At 35.8% G+C, this 13081-nt stretch overlaps 1 protein-coding gene across 1 annotated transcript in view; it reads right to left on the bottom strand.

Moving 5' to 3' along the window:
- Positions 1-12857, bottom strand: part of LOC123546682 (synaptic vesicular amine transporter-like) — a 29549-nt gene extending 16692 nt beyond the window's left edge. The window contains exon 1 of the mRNA XM_053550982.1: positions 12323-12857. Coding sequence (XP_053406957.1) covers positions 12323-12461 — 139 coding nt within the window. The 5' untranslated portion in view covers positions 12462-12857. The remainder of the gene's footprint in view (positions 1-12322) is intronic.
- Positions 12858-13081: the final 224 nt, after the last annotated feature.

The following is a 13081-nucleotide window of genomic DNA, read 5'->3' as shown; positions in this document are numbered from 1 at the left end:
GGGCTTACTTTGCGATGCATGGCTCTATGAATGCTAAATTTCAAGTTATTTTAGAATCAGTAGATAAGCTAGATGAGTGTGGCAACGTTAAATGTCGCAACGCCGCTAAATGTCGCAACCACCGTTAAATGTCGCAAGGTGGACGTTAAATATCGCAACCACCGCTAAATGTCACAAAATCTTCTGCCGCTGAATGTCGCACCTTTAACGTTAAATGTCGCAAAAGTTTGCCCACCGTTATATGTCGCAACACCAACGCTAAATGTCGCACAGCAAAATAAGGTGAGTTAAACAGTCTTTACAACTTAGAGATAAAACTGGGTAATGCATGCTTGATTTTGGAAGGGCTGAATAGACCTTTCACTCTAATCTGCACGTTTGCTTTTCAGTGGTTCCGCATCATACATACGTTATATATTTCATATCTAAAGGTTTGAGCACCAACGTGGTACTCGCCACAGTATACTAGATTTATTTCAGGTCTGAACTATGTAATTCTATGGTTGTCTGTTGTCTGAGACATTAAGCTCGCGCTCCGTATTGTTGCGCGTTGTATCGCATGTCTTTAGTCGACCTGAATTTCGTTACACAACAGGCCGGGGGTCAAAAATTGTTGATGGATGAGTGTATATATATATATACAGGTATGAAATGTTGGCCTGTGGTGCATTTTTGTCTATTTTTAGGTACGTACTAGAGGGGCACTCCCCTTAGTTTGGGCGGTTAGGGTCTTTTCCCATTGACAATTTTGAAATACAAGTATGGAATGCTGGACTTCAATTGCATTTTTTTTTGTTCAAAATTTCGGTGTATGGGAGGGGTTATCCCTGTCATTTTCGAGGGCTCAGTGTCTCTCCCCGGGAAAGTTTGAAAAACAGGTTAAAATGGTTGCCTTTGGTGCATTTTTAAGGTACCTCTACAACGGCCACCCGGCTCCGTCCCAAAGTCAAGGTCCCGTATGATCCTCCTATTAACTGCTGTAAGCATTGTAGGCAGGCCATCTCCGCCTCACAACTCACCCCGGGTTCCTACCAAACAAGAGTTTTCCCCGAATGGCGGCCACCCGTGCCGGGTGGAGGACGACCACGGCCACTCGGTCCGATCCAAACGTCAAGGTGTGGGGCGGCTTTGGGGGTGCCCAAACTGAAAAATGTGAAAATTTCCCAAAACGGCCTCGGACCAAGTTTGAGACCCCCATACACCGTCACCCTCTACAACGGCCACCCGGTCCCGTCCCAAAGTCAAGGTCCCGTAGGGTCCTCCTATTAACTGCTGTAAGCATTTTAGGCCACCCCCGCCTCACACCTCACCCCGGGTTCCTCCCAAACAAGAGTTTTTCCCGAATGGCGGCCACCCGTGCCGGGTGGGGGACGTCTCCCTATACAACGGCCAGTACTGGAGGGGTACTCCGCCCGTTTTAAGGGGTCAATGGTTCTTCCTCCTGGGGAATTTTGAAATATTTGTATAAAATGTTCGCTTCTGGGGCGTTTTGGGTCTACATTTTGAGAATATAATATTTCCAAAAACGTTGGGTGCAACTTTGATGACTATAAGTTACTAGTAAGCCAACAAGGGGTTTTGGGTGGGGGAGGATGGGGGGAGATTGGCTCGGGCAACAATCCAGGCCTGTTATACTACTGTATGTTCAACTACGCGACACGAAGACTGTGTGTTGTACCAGCTGTAGAAAACGAAGATTTTCTATTAATCAGCCATGGGTTCTATATCTTTGTTTGGAGGTTTACACTTAAAGTCATAAGGTAACTAACAAGCTTCAATGGCGGAGAAAGATCCTATGTGGCCCTCTGTACATTCTTTCAGGTAAAGCGGGAATTTTGATATTATTTTACTTTTAGTCTCTTAAAATTGTTTGGTTTAGTCTCATTCCCCTCATTTTCCTACTTTTCCGCCTACCCACACGTAAGCCCCTCTCTCCCCCTCCCCCTCCCCCCCCCCTCCCCTTCAAAAATGTAAATACTTATAGCGAGCTCGAAGAATCGAGAATCGAGCTTTACGGTAACGCAAGTATACTTCCACACTTGGTGATGGATTTGAAAAGTTTCGTCGGAAGTTTTAAAAAAGCGCACCCTAGCGGACTGGTGCTCACAGGAAGTACTTCTTTCCGGAGTGAATACAGAACTTCATTCAATTGCTAAAAAATATTCATCACTCAACAATAATGAAAGAATGATTTCAAGTTGTTTGAAAAAAATATTATTTGCACTTAAAAGATCAAGCATCGGCCAGAAAATGGATAAAATGTCATTAATAAGCAGAAGGAAACGGGAACGCGGTAATGACGTCACCGTGACACCGGCTTCCCATAAATTTTGCAACGTATGATATTCACTGTTATAGGCATGGTGACACTAAGTGTAGACTTTTCCAAGTGAATAGGTTCTCCTGAATTCTTGTGACTAGTGAATAGTTTCTTTGTAACAAATAAATGATGCATACTATTTTTTAGATAAATCCGATTTCTTTGAGCTCGCTTTGAGGTTTTGCCTTAGTTCATATTATTTTCTATTAATTGTCTTGGTGCTGTGTGTTTGTGTCTTAGATTTCTGTGTCGTTATTCATCCCGTTCCCCACCCATACCCAACCCCCACAAACATACAACACTATTACCAAATCGTATTTAGTTAGAAGAAACCTCAGAATAGTTCTGTCCTAAAACACTGGCCCTATTACAAAATAATTTCACAAATATTTTTCTGGCGTGACTGTTCAATCAAGGTGTGGGACTCAGGTGAGCGATCTAGGGCCAACAAGGCCCTCTTGTTGCTATACGTAACAGCACTTATCATTAAGATAATTATTACATAAACCTGTTAATTTTTCTTCCCTCAAAAAAGTAAATATACACAAGGAATTGATAGCGAGCGCGTAGCTCGCCTTACGGCAATGTGTTAGCGAATATAACAAAGGTGTGCCGAATGGGGCAAAGTGATGAAAAATTTTCTTCTCGTCTGGGCGCCGCCATTTTGGGTGCCGCCATTTTGTTCTACTTCCGTCAAAGTCGGGAAAATTGTTTGTTTTTTTTTTTTAATTCTATATTTGAGTTACAATCTCTATGTTCATTAGGTGTCTTTATTTTTAAAAAAGTTATGTTATGGAAATAATTTCAATTTTGCTTTTATTTACAAAGTGCGTGTCCCTAGAGGACAGGTGCTCACAGGAAATGCTTTGTTGGCAGTGAATACAGAACTTCATTTGATTGCTGAATATTATCCATCACTCAAAAATAATGCAAGAAAGATTTCCAGTTGGTAGAAAAAAATATGATTTTCTTTTAAAAGATCAAGCATTGGCCAGAAAATTGGATAAAATGTCATAAATAAGCATAAACCGTAAGAACGCCACAAACAGGTAATGACGTCACCGTGACACCGGCTTTCCATAAATTTTGCAACGTATGATATTCGCTGTTACAGGTATAATGACACTAAATTTTTGTTTCTTTTCAAGAGAATAGGTTCTCGGAATTGTTTTAAGCAGTGAATAGTTTCTTTGCCGTTTAAGCTACGCTCGCTCAGAGGCTTTGCCTTTTTCATATTAAACATAGTGTCAAATAGGAAGTGCGACATTTAGCGTTGGTGTTGCGACATATAACGGTGGGCAAATTTTTGCGACATTTAACGTTAAAGGTGCGACATTTAGCGGCAGACGATTTTGCGACATTTAGCGGTGGTAGCGACATTTGACGTCAACCTTGCGACATTTAAGGTAGTTCTGCACGTTTGAAAAACCGGAAGTGATGGCGTAACGTCACTTATCCGAAAAACGTAGAATAATGCCCGGATTCGGCGTACGGAAACGAAAATCAGTTTATGAATTAAGGGCAACCTGTAAATTAATGTATTAAAATGGCACTGTTACTATCTTTCTAAAGTTAAATTATGATATTAAAACATCTTACACGTTAAATAATTCAAAATAATGTCTTAAAATTAGCTTGAAATAGGCGGTTCACTTTAATCGTAGCCAAATATCTCAAAAATAAGCACACGGACCTATACATTTTATTTCATCATATTATAGGCCATATGTTTATTTATGACTGTGAGAAGTTTCATTAAAATCTACATTGTAGAAATACTTCTATTCGCGAAAATGTTATGAAAATTGCGTTTTTCCAATAGACTCCCATTATGAAAACTTGTGTGAGGTCGAAATTTTTCAAATCAGTCTAGCAAAAAATCAAGCACACGACCCTATCTTTTTTATTTGCTGAACTTTCTTAGTATATTCCGAAGTTTTGAAAAATCAGAGTTTGATCAAATTCTACATTGTAGAAAAAAGTTCGATCCTAACGTGCAGAACTACCTTAACGGTGGTTGCGACATTTAGCGGCGTTGCGACATTTAACGTTGCCACAAGGAGGTATTTAATTGCATGAGTTTGACTTATCAGAAAATTTAATAACACACCTGGTAATTTTGTAGAGCCTGTACATTTTTTTTGTAAATAGTTGTTAAATATGTCGCAAGCAGCTGATGGACGCTGTTTTTGCATGATAATTAATATGTTTCAAATATATATCATGTTGCAAAGAAATGATAAAGGTATATTTAGTTAAATGACGAAAGATAAATAAATCCAAATATTTCTACAAACGCTCGCATGATTTCAGTGGTATTAATGGACAAAAGCATAAAATAGCTGTTTAATTCAAGAACGTCTATGCATAACCACTGAAAAAAGGTTAATAAGAAATAACAATAAAAAAACTTTTCTAAATGGGATTTCTAGCTAGAGGCTATGTTCGGCATAAAACATCCACATTTTGACACTTCAGATTGTCTGAGACATTCTATGTTGAAATATCATAACAGTAAGAAAAAAAACTTGTTATAGTGATTTATGGGTTATTCTAACACGACCAGCAAATAACCTACGTACATGTAGAGCAAAATCTATCTCGGGTTATTCTGCAATAAACCACCCGCGTGCAATGACGTCATCCGATCCAGGCGCGTAGCACGGTCGTAAAAAGTAGTTACCATTTCTTCTAACACTTTTGATACTAGTTTGTCGTGTTAGAATCGAAATAATAAGTTCCCAAGTGTGATTTATTGTAGAATAACCCGAGTTTTTATTTCTTATGTGCTCAGGCCTACGGCCTTCGGGATATATTCTTACGCATAAGAAATCAAAACTCGGGTTATTCTACGCAAAGAAGTATAAAATATTTTTTATAGCTCTTTGTTCTACGATAAACCACGTTTGGGAACTTAATATTTCTTAAATAACAAATACGTATAAAATTACTATAGATGTATATTACATGCTATTTCAGAGATTCTGTTTAAAAGAATGACAAATGCAACAACAATTTCTTCCTATACCCATGTTTATTACCCATGTTTATTACAACGTTACTGTTAAAAAGTGTGATTGCTGTTCGCGTGACTGTTTATCAAACAAGCAGCTTATTGGGGGTAATAATTCTCTTGACTGTTTATCAAACACACGACTTTTTGCGGGTAGGATTTCCCTTGAATGTTTATCGAGAGGAGCTGTCTGAGGGTAGGACTTGCCGTGATTGTTTAACACTCAAAGTTATTTTTGAGAGTATGAGTTCCCTTGATAGTTTAACACACAGCTTTCTGGAGGAAGGAGTTTCCTTGATTGCTTATGAAATGTACATCTGTTTGAAGGTAACAGTTCCCCTGATTATTCTTTAAACACGCAGCTGTCAGAGGGTAAGAGTTCTCCTGACTGATCATCAAACACACGGCTTCTCCCGAGATTGTTTATCAAACACATCTAACGTTTTGAGGGTAATGGTTTCCTTGGCTGTTTATCAAACACAGATGTCAGAGGGTAAGAGTTCCCCTGGTTGTTTATCAAACACATGGGTCTTTGAGGTTAGAACTTCTGTGATTGTTTATCAAACACAGAACGTTTTCAGGATAGTGGTTTGTTTGGTTGTTTATACACTCTTTGAGGGTAGGATTGTCCTTGATTATTTATCAAAAACACAGCAGTTTAAGGGTAGGAGTTCTTTTGATTGTTTATCGAACATACACCTCCCCTCCAACATGCAGTCCCTAATTATTTTCATATCATTTCATTCTATGGCACTGTGCTTTCTTTATCAAGCCACGTCAAGAGTATTTAATTTCTTAAATAGAATAATTAATGAGAAAATAGTCCCTATGCGCATATATACAGAGTTCTGCGGCTGTAAGCACACAAAGAGGCATTTTACGACACCAGTCCATCGGAAAACTTGTAAGTTTCTTCCTGAAGAGGTTTTCACTTTATTCCTCCATTGAAGTGGAATGAAGATCTTACACAAATTCCACACACAAGAGGTAATAAACACTTTAAAATCCTAATAAAAGCGGGCAGGCTTTTAAGTTCTCTGATGCAGGACCGATTCATTTCCACCTTACATGGAAGGAGTATTATAAAATTGGAAGAGGATCAATAAAAACAAAGCTTTGGAAACTTTGCTTTGAGTGACACTGTTCTCAAGGAAATTGCCTTTGGTATGCATTCATTTTTTTCAGTAAGTCGCATAAATGTCTTCACAAACGAGAAATTAAAGTTTAATTTGACAATATTTTAGAGGTTTTGTGACGCAGGAGAAACCTTTTTGGTTGACATTTTCCCTCTGGCCACTATCGCTTTCATTTTCTTTTTTCTCCTCTTCCTTTCCATTACTGCATAAATTATCATCATCACCATTATCATCATTGTCGTCATAGTCGTCATTGTAAGCAACAAAAAGCGGATATCAGCTTTATTAGACATAGCATATCACTATCATTACTTATGTCCAACGTCGCCGGTCACAAGATCGATCCCCAGGTGAGGCGGGGTGACATTTATATGCCATCTACCTCTCAATAATGTCAGGGTTTCTTTTGTTATTTGAGAGTCAATTCTTACTGATTTATCTCGGAATACACAGTAAGCTAATTGATCACCTATGAATAGCGTTAAGGCTAAAATATAGTCCCACAAAACGCGAAAGAAGTGGGAAGATTAAACGCAAATTTGCTGTATTTATTGAAAGCATTTTACATGTCTAAAGAGCATTAGTATAATAATAAATCCTTATAAGATGTGATAACACTAATATAGTGCAATTTGTTTTGTTTGTTTTTTTGTAGTGGGTAAGAAATTTTATACACTTAGAAACCTGTATCATATTTTAGTTAAACGCATTACAATGTGTATATAGTACTACTATAGTGGTTTTGTTTTTATTTGAATAGAGACGTAATAGAAGACTTTGTAAAATGTATACGTTTATATACTTTTTTAAATATGATAAAAATGATATATGTCACCTTAATATATCGTATGTTAGTTCTATTTCAAATGTAATTCTTTCATCATCGGATATTTTTTCTCATCTTTGTTATTGTACGGCGCGTGCCATAATCAATGTATTTAACACTCCGAAAGTGCAATATTAGTAGCCACCATAATCCATCATTGAAAGCTATTGGTTTTCTATAACCAGATTTGTATAGCATTTATTGGTAATAGAGCAATAATACACTGTTCGCACAGTGCAGGGACATTTTTATTACCCCCATTATCGCGTAAATCAGTAAAATACCCTTCGTAGTATCTCGAAGATAATACAAGTAAAATTTTATTTTTCTCAGTTTTTATTTTCAGTTGTTCTATTGCAATTGGTCTGTAAAATTAATCAAAGCAATTTGATTTAATGCAATATATGGTGGTTAACCCCTGTTCCCAAAGTTTGACTGCATTTTATAATAATTCCTGCTTGTGGGAACCGTGTCACAAATTGCTGAAAATGTTTCATTTTTCTTTTATTATGGTTAAGGGCATTATTTAACGGCATAATAAAGTAGGATGGAAGGCTGATCACTACCAAATAGAATGTAAGCCTCCGCTGGTCTATCACAAGTAGTCCAAATATAAATAGTACTAATCTTTTTTCGTTTCCTAGTGCATTTTCTCGACAGCAACGTGCTTACTTTTACCCTACCACGTTTCAGAATGTATCACTTTGCATTCTATTGACATCGGCATGATCCTATCGCATGCTAGGTAAAAATGGCGGCGTAAGAATTTAATGTCTCGAAAAGAGAAATTGAAAGAAGCGAAAAGTAATAAATTCAGCGGGTTGTATTTAACGAACTGCAGTTTTCTTATATAAAAGTTAACATCCCCTTTTCTTTTTGTTTTTGTAAAGTAGCGACCTAGTTCTTTATGGGAATATAAGTCTCTGAAAATCTGATATGCTAGAAAATGTCGAAAAACCGTTATGAAGTAAATGGATTTTATATGAAATAAAGAACAGCTGGATTTAGTGGTGTTCAGCCTATAAATTCTACATTTAAAATGCAGCGAAACGTTTGGCCAAACAAGACTACTTATAACGGGTTAGAAATTTTGTTTCTTGTCTACTTAGCTCAAAAAGACAAGGTAATCCAGATAGAAGATCACCTTATCTTTATCTGTTTAGAGATGCTACACCTTTCCAAAAAATGTAAAACATTATATTCTTTCTAGATATAATAAATAAGCTATTTTAGTGAATAAAATTTCATGAGGTGTTTGTCTTAACAGTACTTATAAGACATAAATTTCGAATACACTGTTATTGTTTAATTTTAAGAGGATATAGACAGTAATCTGTAGGCGGTTAAAGTCTCTTCGTGTATTTTATATACTGAAGGAATGCTTTTAGTTCTTAGTTTAGTGTGCATATCTCGGTGTTAGCTTTTCGATTATATAATACAAATAGATTTTCTCTTATATCAAATATATATTTACATGCATACATGGAAATATTTTCTTGTTTATGCTGTACGTATGACGAGACGCGAACAGACTTTTTCACTTGACCCAACTCCGTTGAGTATAAGTGCATTACAGATTTATGAAAAATATGTTGTTTTTCATAAAATAAAGACCCAAAGAAAGACCGACTGTGTTGTTATTTTTAAAAAGTGAAAATAATTCGTAATCATGAAGTTTGAATAAATACTTTTCTACTGCAACTTCGGAAATCATGTTTTTACCAAAATTTCTACAAATCCAACAACCTATGTTTAAACATTTACATATAACTTCTGTGTTATTCTTGTACTTACAGAAAGAATCACTAAGTTTATGTGTTCTAGTATTGTGGCGCATCGTTAAAATCTCAACATTTGATAGTATGTTTAACATTTTGGAGAAAAAATGTCTGATCAGCCACGACGAAAGGTGGCAGCCTTCTTTCATCTCTTTCATCTCGTTGTCTCCTTTTCAATACCAGCTTTACTGAATTTTCAAAAATGTTTGTAAAATCTAAAATGCTATTTAAAATCTTGAGTATAGATTCATGTCTGTGTAAGTGATACTATAGACCATTTTTGTAATTTCTAGCAGTAAATAACTATCATTTATTACACGAAACAGACGGCGAGCGACAGCAGTATGTGAAACACAATACTGTACATATAGCGCAAAGTATTCCGTACATTAAAAGCCGGAAAACATTGTCTCGTAGAACCAATTACGTGCTATTGAACTGCAAGAAGATCTACCAAACATAAGTAAAAAACAACTTCGATTCATTTTGTAGACAATGTCAGCTGTGTTAGGTGATGACTAGGGTCGAATATCTTACAGAAAAACAATTAACTGGTAATTTTCTCATATTCAATTGACCTTTTGCGAAGTTACATATTAGGGAATGGTAAATTTGTTGTGTGTGTGGTGTTCTCTTTGTATCAATACAGTTTTATATTTACTTTTCAGACGTGAAATATAGGGATAATGCACAAAAAAAGCAAAACTGATTCCATCATAAGGCGCAGCTGAAAAGCCCATTAATGACCGGCTATTTTTAGTAACAGTGCAATATTAAATGGTATATTTGCATTTAGGCCCACTCTGGCCAATCGGAATCCGTATGTTATGAATGAATCAGTAAAATGTTGAATAAGAATGTCGCGTTTTTACAGTGTAAAAGTTTTGGATGCTGTTCAATTTTATTTTTTTTATTTAAGACTAAAGCACAATTATATAATAATAGGGACACTATTTCTCTGAGAACTTGAAATGCAATTGGTCTCTATCGGACCTATGAGAAGGGAATGATAATTTAGTTTCCTTAGTTTGGCATATTTCTAGATGTACATTACAAATTTACATTAACTTAAGACAAGAGAAATGTAAGAGAAGCATCCCTGACGCATTTACAACTGCGGCATCACACACAGAACAGGAAAAGTCGCTATATGTACACCTTAGCCTGAAATAATGTCTGGATGTGGAATTTAAGGAAAAGCTGCAAAATTCTACTTTTAGACCATCGTGAGAACATTTTGCTGACAGAATTGTTGTGAAGTAACTTTAACAACATTAGGCGAGAGTGAGGATGGAAAGAGAGGTGAAGTGGAGGGGGGTGGGGGGGGGGGGGGGGTCGGCATTTCAGCATTGGTGGCCTCATGATACTTAATTTTAGTTTAAAGTCCAGTTATCTTCATACTTCTTCAATTGATTTCAATAACCGGTAACGCAGCTACTGTTTTTGTTCACTAGCTGACGTACTTTTTAAAATCATTCTGCAAGAGAATAAAGTACATTTTATCGGCTTCGTTGTTAGGGTACTAGTATTCCAGAGTTCATGTGTACCTAAATTTCTGTACACAAGTTTATCACCAAATAGTAAGGGAACGGCCTAGGATCAAATTGTAATAATTTCTGCTCCAACCTTTGTGTTTATATATACTTGTTGCATGTGTTTTGGTCAGTAAGATTAAAATTATTTATTACTTGAAAATGCTAGGCCTGGTTTCCAATTAATTTTGAACTGCTAATTTCTATTGATACATTTTTGAAGGAAATGCAGAAAAAGGCCATTTAAAATTCCTAAAATATATCAAGACGTGGTTGCAACAAAAAGAATTTTCACTTTCTTTTAAGTATTGAATAATTTTGTTGCAATGCTATCTTAAGAAACTTTCCTCGTGCTCGCTTTGAGGCTTTGTCGTACTCTTATTAGCATTATCGCGGCGAACGTTACAGTGGCATGTTCTAAATTTAGGAAATGGTAGAATTTGAGTTTGTTGACACGCCTAACCTGAAGCTCATTGTCTAAATTGAAAGAAAAGTTAATTAATATGGGTACGGAATCTGTTTTCATTAGTCTTCGTAAAAACTGAAGTAATATATACCGTGTTCGTCTATTAGAGTTGTTTCGTACTTGTCTTAAGTGTTTAATTTTTGCAACAATGTAACTGTTGCTAAAATATGTATATATACACGATACCATACTAATGACTCTTGGTAATGCTACAAAGACTTGGGTTCAAGTGTATGAAAGGTACAGTTGTTTCCGTTAAAAAGCTTTATCAAAATATATTAAGCCCATATTTTAAAGCATCTATGATCAGGTGTTACAAAAAGCTTCTCTTTACTAATCACTCTTTATTAATCATCAAAGAAAATTGATGCCATATAATGCTGAAATGTTGTAAAAATGTCTAAATATGATTTGACAAAGAGGGACACTGGATGGGTGATGCATGATACCAAAATGTTAGCAATTTTATTTAGACTTTAACCCACGAGTAAGATGTTGTACATTGCACCTGGAAAGAAAATATATTTTGCTGAAATAAGTAAGGTTCCGACTGTGTTTTGTTGTTTAGGGGATAAAGGAAGAGAAGTGGTAGAGAAAAAAAATGAAATTATTACAAGCACGAATTAGGTCTCACAAAATCGTTATAAAATACAGAGAGCTAAAACGGTTCTTATAACGTTATTATATTATTTGGTAAACATTTAACAATTTCATTCATCACTGTTACTATCAAGGGGATAGTAAATGTTAAAAGACTCTTTATCAAATTCTCTTTTATACATAACAATAAATGGTATATATGATTAATAAATCACAAACTAGCTAAACAGCATGACTGCGCTTTATGCGAACAAACGTTTGCTACTCCATTGAACTGTTTTGTCCCCAAAAGAAGTACATTTGTACTTTGACGGAAATTTGTTGCGATAGTAAAGAACACGCTTGTACAAAAATAATATGTAACACATTTCATATGGAGAAAAGTAAGTTAATATTACTTACATCCAAAAACGATAGACAAATGTAATATGGCCTTTATTAAATTTTAATGAAATATGATTTAAAATTGACATTTCTAGAAATGTGCCTCCGTTTGCAGCAGTGCAGTTACGGGTCCGCGTCTACAAATGATTCTGACCGCGGGTTATTCCAACATCTTCAAACGGCTCGTTCCATGAGGGATGTTTTGATGGCCAAGATAGAAAAGAAAAAAGAAAGAAAAACTGGACAAGACAAAAACGAATAACTTACCTACAGTTGTAAGCAGCATGTTATCTAGGAAAATGGCGATGAATACTATAAATAGTATCAACTTTCTTGATCCCCTACAACTTATTACATACTCCTTTACTTTCTTAACTTTGCTCGTCGTTGCATCTAGCACCGTCATATTTTCCGTATACCTTATCACCGACTTGAATTCCTAACACAAAAATATTTTTATTAAACTATTTCTTTTCGCTATTTAAATTCTTTCTAAATATCTTGAGCCGGTACTTTCACTCCAAACTTATTTCCATACAAACTTAATTTCCAGGAATGGCGGATCATTTAAAGCCCCTTCTCTGTACAAAACATTTTTTCTGGTTTTTAATTTTTTATTAATGCATATTTCACATTTTCTAACCACTCCGTAATTTGAGATTGCATCTGCCAATAAAATTCCGCCAATAAGAATTAAGTCCGATATTTTCTCCGTCTGTATCGTGCGTTCATGATTTATTGACTGGTTCCCAACTGTCCCTCATCTGACGTGATCACAGTTTTGCAGTATTTGATAAATTCCAATCCTGTAAAGTAACAAACCCATATATTATCACGTATATATATGTACTAAAATAGATCTGTTTATTATAGTTGCATGTATCCAGGTGCAAATCACAATACCAAGAAAATGATCAGTTTGAACACACACCCCAACTATTTGTGTAATTAGAAAATTAATTAAGTTGATGTTTCATGCGAAAAAAGAACAGCTCATTTTCCCAACATATTTTACAGACTGAAGCA

This window comes from Mercenaria mercenaria, chromosome 9 (genome assembly GCF_021730395.1).
Source record: "Mercenaria mercenaria strain notata chromosome 9, MADL_Memer_1, whole genome shotgun sequence".
NCBI lineage: Eukaryota > Metazoa > Mollusca > Bivalvia > Venerida > Veneridae > Mercenaria > Mercenaria mercenaria.
Note: the sequence above shows the minus strand (reverse complement) of the source record. Positions and strands in the feature narration are given on the sequence as shown.